The sequence below is a fragment of the Saccostrea cucullata genome, unplaced genomic scaffold, assembly GCF_032062105.1.
Source record: "Saccostrea cucullata isolate Sc308-1 unplaced genomic scaffold, CSIRO_AGI_Scuc_v1 ctg194, whole genome shotgun sequence".
In the NCBI taxonomy this organism is placed as follows: Eukaryota; Metazoa; Mollusca; class Bivalvia; order Ostreida; family Ostreidae; genus Saccostrea; species Saccostrea cuccullata.
The window spans coordinates 581,007-595,588 of NW_026939778.1; the positions used below are offsets into that span (position 1 = coordinate 581,007).

At 34.0% G+C, this 14,582-nt stretch overlaps 1 protein-coding gene across 1 annotated transcript; it reads left to right on the forward strand.

The window, feature by feature from the left end:
- Positions 1-754: 754 nt before the first annotated feature.
- Positions 755-7,144, forward strand: LOC134253948 (uncharacterized). Its single transcript, XM_062736524.1, has 3 exons — positions 755-902; positions 4,575-4,712; positions 6,768-7,144. The coding sequence occupies exons 1-3, from the start codon at positions 833-835 to the stop codon at positions 7,055-7,057; spliced, it is 498 nt and encodes a 165-aa protein (XP_062592508.1). The 5' UTR covers positions 755-832; the 3' UTR covers positions 7,058-7,144.
- The last annotated feature ends 7,438 nt before the right edge of the window (positions 7,145-14,582 follow it).

The following is a 14,582-nucleotide window of genomic DNA, read 5'->3' on the forward strand; positions in this document are numbered from 1 at the left end:
TAGTCTGGATTCAAGTTTATTCAAATCATTTCCCCGGAGGTAGGGTGGGGTCACAGCGGACGTTCAAACTTTTATATAGAATATATAGGGAAAATCTTTAAATCTTCTCAAGAACAACAAAGAAATGATTGGTCATATTTATATGGAGGCATCCTCAGGTAGGGTAGATTCAAGTTTGTTAGCATTCTTTGTTAGTATAGATTCAAGGTGATTCAAATCATAACCCCTGCTGCCTTTTTGGGGGTAGGTTTGGACTATGTATGTATTAAAGATTTACAATGCTGGATTGATTTTTGCTTTTTTCTCTATCCACAGTGCTCAGATTAGCGATGTGGCCCATGGGCTTCTTATTTTATTTGAAATTTGAAACATGACTATCGCATCAACACTTTGTTTCAACGTTTAGAGATTTGAACTCTGCTTACGATGGATTCAATTTGAGAAGAGAAAGATTCATTACACTTGTAATTCAATGAAATAAATGCAGTTTCATACTTCTATGTTTTCTAATATATATTTTCTAGGTCTATGACCTGGTGAACTTTTCATAAACACAAAGATTCAAGACGCAACATTGAAAAAAATGCCTTCCAAAAGAAGAAAAAGGAATTCAATCAAAAATATTTGAAGCATTAGGAACATGTTCTTGTTCCACCCTATGACTACGTTTTTCAGTGCGTTTACTGGACTGTTAACATACAAGTATATTAATCAATAGATGCTATACTCTTATTTAAATCGTCCTACAGGTGAACTTCCCTACTTAGTTTTTTCTTCACCAGCACAAAGAACACTTCGACTGCGTGTATATATTTCCGAATCCTACTGTATCATGAAGCCTCATTTGATTCTACTGACTGTTTATATGTTTATTATCACTTATGCATCGGCAGCAGTTTCTGGTGAGTTTAAAAAAATATTTTAAATATTTTTCATAAATTATTTTAAAACATGGGCATCAAAAAGTTAAATTTCAATGATCGTTCGGGAAACTAATATTTGCTACAACCTTTTGCTATCACTAGCTTAATGTTTTGTGTTTGGTGAATACCCCTTAGGTGCATGCAAGTCAAATGCTAACATAATTTATATTTTTTAAATTATATTAAGCAACCATTTTGAAGCTGAATGCAGCATTCCTGTTCTCATGTTTTGTTTTATTGAAGACTTCATTAAACTATTATGAAATTAAAAATATCAAACCATAGTATTATGTAGGCAGATTTTAGATATGGGCAACTTCCTTTTTAGGTGACCTTTTGCTATTTTGTTTTTGTGTGTTAACATTTGAACATTTTCAACTTCTCTGCACCCGCTAAACTAATTTCACCCAATTTTGGCATAAAGCGTCTTTGTGTGAAGGGGAGCAAATATTGTGGATTTTATCGTCCCTGCCCCCTGGGGCCTTAGGGGCGGGGCTAAAAACCACTAAAATTGGGGTAATTCCTTAAAATCTTCTTTACCGTGGACATCAAGCAGTCAAACTGTTGTCATGTTTGTTATAAGCAATGTATGGGTCAAGGGTTCTAGTGCTAGGGCGTGGCTATAAAGACTATATGGTGAAAATGCATTAATTCTTTGAAAATGTTCTTCTTTATTCCTGGTATTTAACAAACTAACTGCATTAATAATTATGACGGGAAAAAGTACCTTGCTTTTAAACAAACTAACTACAAACACAGTTATGATGAGGTTGGGTGTCTCTTCCTTAATTGTGAATTTTGCAGCCCCTGGTTCAAGAGTTCTGGTGTAAGGGTGGGACTCTATTGATTGTATAGTGTAAATGCATTAATTCTTTGAAAATCTTCTCTTTTCCTGATATTAAACAAACTAACTACATGCCTCTTCAAAAATTGTTAATTCAACAACCCAGGGTTAGGTTTTCTGGTGTTGAGGCGGGGCTCTAATGATTATTTAATGAAAATGCTTTGAATTCTTTGAAAACCCTCTATCCTAGGTATTTAACACACTGACTACAAACATAATTATGATAAGGAAGGGTTATTCTTCAAATATTGTGAATTTCCCGGCCCCAGGCTAGCAGTTGCGTAGTAGGTCAGGCTCTATTGATAATATAGTGAAATGCATTACTTCTTTGAAAATCTTTCTAGGAATTAAACAACCTCATCATCATACATATAGTTATAATAAGGAAAGTTGCCTCCTCGAAAAGTGTAAAATTTTACAGCACCAGGGTCAGGGATTCCTGCGCAAGGGCGGTGCCATATTGATAATATAGTGAAAATGCATTAATTCTTTAAAATCTTAATTACTCCTGAGTTTATAACAAACAAACAACATACGTTGGTAGGACTAATGAGGGTGCGTCTTCTAAAATAATAGATTTCTGGCCCGAGGGTCAGGAATTCCGGTGTTAGGCTGGGGCTGTACAAATTTTAGAGTGAAAATGCATTGATTATTTACATCGAATAAAGCCTCTGGTTTAAAATAGGAACCAAATTCAATAGTCGGAAGGTGTTGCATGATGCTTAGGTGACCTATAAGATCCATGAACCATGGTCCATGTTTGCTCTACTCCTGTTTTTTATTGTTTTATGGACTTTTGATCTTGTTTCACGTAAGCTGAAAAATAAGATGGCAACAAACAATAGGCCCCCAAATAAAATGAAATTCACATTTTAATCCAAAAATGTACATGTAAAACTACTGCCAAAGGGACGCATGTACGGGGTAGCGGTGGGTATGTTTTCCATACAAATTATGGCGTGCAGCACCTACATTATGATAGTGATCACGTGATACCTCAGTATGTTAACTATTGTCTAAACACCGCAATATCCCCAAGACCTGAGACAATGCATTACAAAACATCGGATAACTCCGAAACCTGAGATACACATAACATATTTTACAATAGCTAAATTCGAAATACAGAAATCGAAAAATACATATGAATGCATAAAACATATCATTATCAATAACATCAAATACACGCAGTTTGGTGGGCAGCATTGCTGTCCATGATCTAATGTCAGTCTTGGATTAAACCTTTCCCTTTTGATAATGTTGTTACACAGCTCTAACCTCTCGTTGATGACATGGTTTCTCTTTGGTTCGGGATTGGTAAATTCTAGGTTTTGCAATTCAAGACACGAATACCAAGTTTTTTTTCGTAAGTACTTCAACATAGTTACATATTTCAAGCTTAATGATTAATTATAGCTTCTATTTTACAGTTTCCTCTTATAGTTTGGCGTTGGTGTGTATTTCTCTATGAAAAAAAAATGATTTTCTATCTTTGGTTTTGACAGGCGACAGTATATGTCATGTAGGTTTTTATTTTGGTTAGGTTTCACTAACACTTTGGTGATTTTGTTTTATACTAACAAGAGATCTACAATCCTCTTCCGTCTAATAAGCTCGGTCTAAACCCCACGTCAATCTAATCTTCAAATTTTTCATTGAGACTTAGAAGCGGTTATTCTGTTTTCTTAGAGTCAGTTTGCGGTTCAACTTTGATTTTGCACATCAATTTTCAGTATGTTTTTTTTTCCAATGTTAGTTTGTGATTGGGCGTATACATTCCTTTGTGATGTAGTCTTTCGTAGGTTTGGAAGGAGCCACATATTCGTCAATATAATATATGTTCTTTCAGGCGTATAGTTGGGGGCAATTTGCATTCCCTTATTCTTATTACCGTCTTCCTTGGAAGACGGTATTGTATAGTTGAAGTTTTTTACAGTCTTCGGACTATGCACTTCCTCTCTTTTGTGATTGGTAGAAAATGCATGATGAGAAAATTTTCAATTATTTCATTGGTTGAAATGCTGTTCAAGGCAAGGGAGATAACTTTCTGATGATCTAATTTTCGTACGACTGAACAATTTTGCAAGATTTTCAATCTTAAAAAAATGACAAAACGAACAACAAAATCAGCAGTAATTAATTCCTAATAACATGATTTTTTGTATAGCAATAAATAAAAAAATCTCTTTAATTTCATTATAAATAAAATTTGATTTTAATTGGTTGCAGGCTTTACAATTTGTTATTATTCTTTTCCCCTTTCTTGTTTGAAGAAGGGAATGGAATCAGCCGAGGTTTCCCGAAAGCTCTCGGCCAGTTTACGGAGATGACCGAGCGACAACCGTGGTAGGGCTAATGCCAGTAAAAAGCTAATGTAGAAATACAAAATCAAGAAATTCAAAAGAATTATACGGCCTGATAGATGTAGATCAGTTTACTGTTTAAGATTGTTGCTAAAGACGGTAAGCTTTTTTAAAAAGCTCTACTTGTAATCTTTTTGCATTCTTTTAGATGAACAGATTTGGAAGGTCCCACATCTTCTATAGGCCTGAATTCTTTGAAGAGAGTCTTTTTGTTCAGTTTTTTTTCTATTTGTATCACTACAAAGACTGATCCTAAGGTAACTTCACAAAAACACCGTCAAAGCATTAAAGCGAGTCCTCGGACATTATCTGTCCAAAGAACGTCCAACACCAAAGAACATTAAACATGTTATGTAATTTATTATACTAATATCAAAATGATTTTCTTTTCAGACAAACAATATGCTGTTCAATGAAGTTTAAACAATGTGTCATTATTTGTAGATACAAACAGTCACCTCTGTCAGAGACTGAAAGCGAAAGGGTTGTACAAAATGTATTGTTACCAACATGGCATCTATAATCAATGCAAGAAGACGTGTTCAGAATCGTTGATTCTGGAGAATAAATACGTCCAGAACGGTAAGTAATTGGATAGTTTTGAACAAAGAAGTGGAGATGTCTTGACGTCTGCTGGGTAAATATGTGATTTTTTTTCTGAGGAACATTTGAATTGTTCATGGTCCGTCTGTTGTCGGCTTATTTCCATATTCACTCTCCTCTCTAGAACCACTAAACCAGTTTTAAATCATACGTATCATTGATAATCTTTGATTGATTGATTGATTGATTGATTGTATATTGTTTAACGTCCCTCTCGAGAATTTTTCACTCATATGGAGAAGTCACCGTATGCCGGTGAAGGGCTTCAAATTTAGACCTATACTCGGCACTCAGCGCCATTGAGCAGGGAGGGTTCTTTATCGTGCCAGCGCCTACCGTGACACGGGACCTACGTTTTTTACGGTCATATCCGAAAGACCAGTGATTTTCACTTCTGGTGCCAAGCGCTTTGCGAAGGAACGGTCACTACTTGTTTTTACGTCTTAGGTTTGACGCGGCGCGAACGAGAATCGAACCCGGGCCTCTCGATCACGAAGCGAACGCTCTACCACTAGGCTACCGTGAAAGGTGATACATCTAATCTTTGAAAGGGGTTTTAAAGGTTCAAATGATTAAACATACCTTTTTCAATCAAGAAAACATGAAAACATGGGAAAATATGAGTTAAGTTAAGAAAACTTACTCAATCTAAATACAGTAATGGTGATTAAACAATATAAAGCGAAACAAAAACTAATTTACAGACTAGGTGAAAGAAGGCGAATATAATATTGATAAAATGTATATAGTTTTGTTCGTCGTAAAAAGTCGATAATCATTCTAATAATGTTGGAAAAACCCCGATCTAAACATAAAAGGTACAATTTAGTATGAGAAAATGAAACAGCTGTGCAGATGCGATGATTAAGAGAATAAACAAATTGCTTCAAATTATCGCATCCCTGGCTCCGCATCAAAACAATTTCAATTTGCATCCCTAGTTTACATGTTATAATAAACCCATTGTATATGAAAATATTGAATGGAATTTTTTTTTAAAAAAAATGCCCGATTAAAGGAAAAATCTACGAAACTTGAGAAATGCTCATTTTAAAATCAAAGTACAATACACATATACGAGTGCATTAAAACATCCTCAAGTAATGTAAAATCCAAGGACCCCGGGTCAGTTTTTTATATACTCGAAGGTTTCTTTAATGTTGTCACATGTTCGAAACACAATTTTGACACAATTCTTGTTAAGTAATGAAATATTTATCATATCATACAAGCATCATAAAATGGAGGATTGAACCGTTACAAAAATAAGATTTTTTTTCGAATTTATTAAAGGAAAATAATTCGAAGTTATGTAAAGTAAAACCCCTTTCTCGATTTCTTAACAAAAAGAGCGATAACTCTAAATATATTTTTGTTTTCATTCCCCAATTTAAACTTTAATTAGCATTCATTTCAAGCTTTATCACAAGCTCTAATGTCGTTATGAGTTCACGCTCATACACCAAATTTTAACCGTTATTGTTACTTTCATTTACCTTTTATACATGTATAATATCCATTTTACCGTTACACGTACATATATCTTTATTATTAATGTAATTAAAAACTTATTGCTTCCGATTTACATTCCCTTAACTAACCTTTTTTTTTTATCTTCCAAACACAGGCCACACATCATAAGTTTGTTTTGCTTTACCATATATACGAGACAGTAATAATTTAACTCACATTATGTATTTTATGTCTTTGATCTGCATTCATCCACTTTCCCTTATAAGATAGGTAAATTATGAATTTCCCTTCATCAGTTGACAAGTGTTGTAACTTATTTGTTTTGTTTGATTTTATTCCTGAAAGTCATTCTGCCTTAATTCACCTAAATTTTATTATTTTTTTTTTTCTCTTTCTCTTTTGCATACCCAAACACATTAGCAGTTACTTTTCCCAAAAATCCTGAAAATGTCCGAAAACTATATACTGGATGACTTCAGGACTTAAAGTCATATGAAGCTTTTAGTTGGACAATTTTGTTGTTGTTGTCAATCTCCAACAATATTTTTTTTTCCTTTGAAGGTTGTCCATGGGGGAATTATAAAAATTACGAAGATGCAAATATGGATTCGAACTGCAAGTCAAAAGTATCAGCTGGAGGTGGTTGTGACAAGTACTGCAAGAATCCCTCCAATGTTGGCGACAAAACAATAGGGTGGAACTGCTGCCTGGCTTGTGTCGACTCTTGTGGAAAAGCCCCAACACGTGATGCAACTTTTAACAACGCCTATCCAGACGTATTCAAATCAAAACAAAAGGCCTTGAGGCAACTTTTATCAGATCTAAAGAGAGCGACAAATATTCTAAAATAATCGCTCAAGATGCCTGTCATATTTTAAATGCACTGGTATGATTACAGAGGTCATAAAGCGAAATAAAGTTTGAGTCATATAAATACATTTTGTGTATTGCTTATAAAACTGTGTGCAAGATACATTTATTGCAATAGATACCCCGCAACGGGTTCCAAATCTATTTTCGGGACTTGGAGACCGGTCCTATATATGTACAGCAAGAAACCCTGCTTAATGATAGAAATGTCAACTTCAAATGACATATTTTTATGCGCCCGGATCGATAGATCCAGGGCGTATATTGTTTTTGTCCTGTCTGTTTGTCTGTTTATCTGTTTGTCTGTCTGTTGTCAACTTTAACCTTCGCCATAACTTTTGAACCAATAGAGATAGAGACTTCATTTTTGATATGCATACTCCACTAATAATGTTCTTTCAAATGACATCAAGGTCAATGACCTTGTAACGTTGACTGTGACCTATATGCTAAAAATAGCTTTTTTGACTTTTTGCCATAACTTTTGAACCATAGGAGATATGGAATTCATATTTCATAAGCATACTAATAACTTATAAAGTTCTTTCAAATGACACCAAGGTCAATGACCTTGCGACCTTGACTGTGACCTATGTGCTAAAATTAGCTTTTTCGAACTTTGTTGCCACCGGGCGCATAGTGTTTCACAAACACATTTTGTTTTTGTTTTTTTTACATTAAGCGTTGCATTGCTACGCTTAATGTTATTTCTATCACTGACGGTCTATCATAAGATGTTTCATGTCGCTCTAATGTTACAACAAAAACTTTAGAAAACCCATGACTTCCTTACACCACTCAATAAACTAGGTTTATTCAAATTAGGCGCATACCATCTACAAGTAAAGGGGATTCAAGTTTTTTTTTTTTTCATTCAAAGGGATCTTTTTGAATTAGAGATAAACAAGAATTAGCGAAAATTCAATTGCATATGTATCTTTTAAAAATCTTCTCAAGAACTACTTTGCCAAAAAGATTAAAGCAATAAGAAGCTTCACTCTGAGTTTGTTCAAAGCATAACCCTGGTGTAGGTTGGGATCCGTAAAGTGTCAAAATTAAACATAGAATTTTTTTTTAAAAATCTATTAACTACAGAAAGGTATGATTTTATGACGATGACGGAATCATGGATATTTTAAAATAGCGTATCCAATCTACTTGGAAAACATTGGATTTTATTCTAATTTGGACGAGGTTTAATTTTCGTTGGTGCTGTGTTGAGTAAATATCAGAAAATACATATCCCTCGTAAAATACTCTAAATAAACTCAGAATGCCTGTTATTTTTATAAATCCACAAACCTTATATATTACACTAACAAATTCACTTCGTTGAAATACACTATCCAATTAGAAATTTTAGAATTTCCTGAAAATACTTTTTGCTACTTAGTGACTTTGGGAAATTCATAGAATTGAAGAAAATTGTACTCAATTTAGAAAAAAATTGTTTCTTTTATTTTTCATTTTTCAGACTCTCAAAGGAATAAAAAAAATATTCCATGCATAAAAATATACATACTTCAGAAAGAGATCAAAGAATAGTTGATAGCATAAAGAAGTTTAAGACGATACACACTCCTCTCTCTCTCTCCCCCCCCCCCCCCCCGGAAAATCATTAAAAAATAACTTATTCGAGGGTTGTCCGGTAAAATCGTGGACAAGTTGTCTAGCGGGAAAAATAATCATCAATGCGTTCTGAAATTTTCACTACTATTTAGTATATGTTTTCTGAATAAACATAGCACATTTCACATAGATATGCATAATTTAACAACTTATGAGATTTTATATATTAGTTACTCTGTCGGCTTAAGGCGCACGAATGATAACGTCAAATTGTCTAAATTAGCGTTACGTTTCATCTTTGCGATAAAAATATCGTTGGATAAGTCCCACTTAAATTTAGAAATTTCATTGATGCAACTAATTTAATCTCCATAAACAGTTGAGGAACCAATCTGGCAAAAACGTGCAATCTTCTGATGATTTATTAGTAAGTTACGGACAATATTCCCTCCATCATTCATTCAACTTATAGAAAATCTTATATTGACGGTCAACAGTGACAGCGTCTTTTGCTATAATTACAATTATTGCAGTTTGTACGTATGTTTTGTACTACCTGGGGACTCGATCAAGAAAGACTTCACTAAGAAAACTCCCATTTCAATTCCATACTAAAGATCTGTTGATTTATTTAAAGATCTGTTGATTTATTTATATATTTATTTCCTCTGTATTAAGTCTATTAAGGTGTTACAACACCATCTAATTCAAATTGAACTGCCCTCCGGTGCGCCGTAACGTCATCAATCGTCACCATTTGTCGAGTGTTGTGTGTACCACATCCCCATTTCGAATGCACAGGAAACTTTCAAAAATTAACCAAATGCTTTGAAATTTTTTTCAAAAAAAAAAAGAAGACAAAATTAATTGTGGAATCGAATAAGGATAATTTTTAACCCAATCTTACCTATTTAAATCATTACTCTTGTATCCTTTAATAAAACCTTTGTTTTTTTCGGTGCGCCGTAGGACAGTACCCTGGGCACATTCAAGCAAAAATAAACTCTTTATTTTTAGGTCTACTGGTCAGAAACCAGAAGAGCTTATGAGATGGTAAGGTGTCCGTCGTCCGTCCATATGTCCGTCTGTCTGTCTGTCTGTAAACAATTTTTCAAAACGCTACTCCTCCTACAGTTTGGGTCTTATTTCAGTATAACTTGGCACACAAGTAGACTACACTAAGATACATAAACTAGAGCATCGGTTTTTGATTTCGATGAACGGTGTTGCCATGGTAATAAAAAACCAGAAATTTCTGTGAAATTCCTTTAAAACGCTACTCCTCTTACAGTTTTGGTTTGATTTCAATATCACTTGGCACACAAGTAGATTACATTAAGATACATAAACTAGTGCATCGGTTTTTGATTTCGATGCACGGTATTGTCATGGTTATTAAAAATAGAAATTTCTGTGAAATTCCTTTAAAACGCTACTCCTTCTTCAATTATGATCTGATTTCAGTATAACTTGGCACACAGGTTGACTACATTAAGATACATAAAATAGTGCATCGATTTTTGATTTTGATGAACGGTGTTGCCATGGTTACTAGAAATAGAAATTTTTGAGAAATTCCTTTAAAACGCTGTTCATCCTACAGTTTTGGTCTGATTTCAATATCACTTGGCACACAAGTAGACTACACTAAGATACATAAACAAGTGCATCGGTTTTTGATTTCGCTGAACGGTATTGTCATGGTTACTAAAAATAGAAATTTCTGTGAAATTCCTTTAAAACGCTACTCCTTCTTCAGTTATGATCTGATTTCAATATAACTAGGCTCACAAATTAACTACACTAAGATACATAAACTAGGGCATCGGTTTTCGATTTAGTTGAACGGTGTTGCCATGGTTACTAAAAATAGAAATTTCTGTGAAATTCCTTTAAAACGCTACTCATCCTACAATTATGGTCTGATTTCAATATAACTTGGCACACAAGTAGACTTCACTACGATACATACTTTATTGCTGTCTGTTGCAAAGTTTCAAATCCAAGAGCTACTTTTCCTTTGTCACACATACAGATTAGTAGAGCTACAGTCTTATCAGAGACTTCTGGTTGTGTATATTTTATCAAAAAATTTATGATGCACTTACATATGATAAATATTAAACATTCTGAAAATTTCAGCTTCTTGCGCCCATTATCATTCGAGAAAAACTCTTTGTCCACGATTTACCGGACAACCCTCGTATAAGTAATTTATATAAATATAATGAATAAGATTAACTTCATAATTTTTTATTCCTCATTCACAGTTTTCCAGCAATAAAGCTCTATGTAGGTGAAAATAGGTTTATAATCTGTAGATTTTTAAGGGTAATGGCCTTAAGGTAGAAAGAAGTTTCCACACAAAGAGGGAAAATATCATTTCTAGGTTCTTGTGCAGAAAGAAAAAAAGGATGGTTATTTAATCCTACTGGATTTAATCCTCACCGAAACAATAGTCATCTCTAGTAGGTAATGTTTATAACAATTCAAATAATCCTAGCTAAAGCAAACCTAAAATCACGATATATATACAAAAATTACAAATTTATTTTTATTGTTGCTTTATTCACCACTTAGCCAATCCTTTTTAAACTTTAATATACTTTCTTGCATAATGTAGAATTAAAATAGTTTAAGTTAACGAACAGTCAAAGAATGTTCTGCCAAAAACTATAATTTCTCCCACAAGATTTCCGTCTTCCCATGAATAGAAGTAATCAGTTTCAAAAGATTTAGTGTTCTTTGGAAAAAGCATTCAAAATCAAAGTTTTGAAAAGTGTGCTGTTGATCCTTATATATATAATCTGTAAAAGACAATTAGACAAAAGAATTCATTCAATGAGAATTAATAAAGGATTCTATCTATGTTGAATACATCAATTTTACTATTAGAAAGACAACTTGACTGTAAGATCATTTTTATCCTAACAATATTTGATCAGACCGTTGCTTTTCAAAACTAGGTTCATATGATCCGTATCTTATTACATTCCCTAAATTCATTTCTATCATATAAATAAGTACGACAATGATAACAAAAATTGTTGATAAAAGGGTTGAGAGCAACATCTCTTTTGTCAACTACCTTTTCAATGTATCATACACAGTTTATATTTTTGTCTTTCACAATAAATCTGGTATGCTCAAAAATGTTTGCGAATGATCCAATAATAGAAGCATCCTGTGATCCAATAATAGAAGCATCCTGAATAAGTGATGTTTCTCGGGTATCAAAGATTTTTTTTAATGTCAACATTTTGCGTTTATGTTGAATAGTCTAATGTACAAATTAAAGTTGTTGTTAGGTCACATGCTGAATGATTTATCTGATAATTTTGAAGCCAATATATGGATTACTCTGATTAATGAAATATGTAGAGATACATGTACCAAACAGTATTCAAGCTCAAAAGTCCATTAAATTTCAATGTAGGAAAAATAGGAGCGGAGCAAAGATGGACCTCCAAAACATCAGATATGGAATCAGGTACCATGAAGGAGTAGACATCTCTTCCCGAACGGCCACACCCGCGGTGTGCTCCTTTTCATGTTCGGAAAGTTACGGAAAAATCCGTGGACAACTCAGTGTGTATATAAATACAAAGAGTGGCATGAAGTGGATATGAACAGAACAATAAACAACGATAATTTACTCCTTTATAAACCTAAAAGATATTGTATGATTTTCCCAGTTTTTAGCTCACATGAGCCAAAGACTCAAGTGAGTTTTTCTGATCACATTTTGTCCGTCGTCCGTCCTTCTCTCCGTCCGTAAACTTTTCACATTTTCGACTTCTTCTCAAGAACCAATGGGCCAATTTTACCCAAACTTGAAATAAAGCATCCGTAGGTAAAGGGGAGTTTAAATTGTTAAAATGAAGGGCCAAGTCCCCTTCCAAGGGGAGATAATCAAGAAAAGACAAAAATAGGGTGGGGTCATAAAAAATCTTCTTCTCAAGAACCACTGGGCCAGGAAAGCTGAAATTTATGTGGAAGCATTCTTGGGAAGTGTAGATATTAAATTGTTAAAATCATGACCCCCGGGGGTAGGGCGGGGCCACAATAGGGAATCCAAGTTTTACATAGAAATGTATAGAACAAATTTTTAAAAAGTCTTCTTCTCAAGAACCACTAGACCAGGAAAGCTGAAACTTATGTGGAAGCATCCTTGGGTAGTGTAAATATTAAATTGTTAAAATCATACCGGGGGTAGGGCGGGGCCACGATAGGGAATCCAAGTTTTACATGAAAGGGGAGGGGCTAGGGGGCATGCAAGAGGGGAAATTTGGTAAAGAACTTCATCACCCAAGTTACTCAGGTGAGCGATGTGGCCCATGAGCCTCTTGTTCTTGCTAATCCTGGTCTCGGTTTGCATTACATGTATTATGAAAATAATATATTACGTTAATTTAAGACATGAACATTCTAAGAATATTGAAACCTATCAGTTCCTTCATCCTTATTTCATTTCATAAAAATAGAGTCAGTGAAATATCTAACTATGAAACAGATGTGGTAGATTCTGTGGTGTCTTTTACATGTATTTCATATTGACCGAGATATATCAAGTCGGCATAAGAATAGAAATATTTATCGTTATTTGATAAAACGTCATCGATAAATTTGAATGTCGATTTGAAGGGCACTGCAAGTGTATCTTTCTCTCATAAAAAAGTATTTGTTTTTTAATAAATTCTACTACACAGGAATATAAAAAATTGTTACCAATAAAGGAGCACATTGAACCTAATTGCGTTCCCCGAAAAGATCGGTTCCTACATGCAGTTTTAATATTTGAACTTTTATTCTTTCCGTAGTTTTTATCATACCTTAGTGCACATGCATAATGAAATTAACCAGCAATACATGTATACGTAAAATAATATACAGTGTATTAGATTTAATAATTATTGAATTAAAACTTTCACTTAACACTTATAACGGGAGAAAATTGAAAGATTTAAATGCTCGATTAATCTGCTTTATATGATTACCTTAATACTTGACCTCAATACAACCTAAAATGAAAACTAAATGATTAAACACCCTGATTTCTCTAGCTTCTGTGTATTAACGGTTACAAAATGACTACTGAGTTATAAAAAGTGAATAAGTTTATGATTACAAGGATGAAGTTCTTAGGCCGCATCTTATTTATCTTGGTGGTTCTTGAAGTCGCAGTTGCGAGCAAAAAAGAAAAGGCTTGCAAAGTGACAATGTGGCAACCGACACTTGCTGTTCAAAGACTGAGTATTTCCCCAGTGGTGGTTCTTGGTACCATCTATGGCTACATTGCACATAATGACAGCACAGTAGAATCCTACCATGCGTTATACGAAGTGAAATGTGTCTTAAGAAATGATAACATCGAAGTGAAATCGGAAATCGTCATAGAGAACATTTATCCAAGGAACGGATGTTCCGGCACAAAGGAGAAGGTCCTGAAAGATGAAATTTCGGTCGTTGGTCTTCGACGGCTGGAAAACGGGAATTTTGAATGGCATGAAAAGAACCCTTTGGAGAGCATTTCATTCAATGCATCATATGATTTTGTTAACGAAGTTTCACAAACATGTGGACTGCAAAACTGGACAGTACCACTAGGAAGCAATGATGTGGAATGCCAGGTATGTGCTAACGACCTCGGTATTGTTGGAAATGGAGAAAAATGTGTAATGGAGAACTTAAGAAACGAAACCTGTGCAGAAATTCCGGAATTTAAAATCTTCAGTCATTGTAGTTGTGATCATGCTGCAACTGGTGGAGTTATATTTGGCGACAATGCTTCAGCTCTTAAAGCAGATATTCTCTTTGTTTTATCCCTTTTTGTACTGAGTTTTTGTTCACAGAGAAAACTTCAATTATAAAACTACATACATTCTGTTCATAGTGATTTTATTGTTACAAACAAATAACAATGCATATATGTATAGT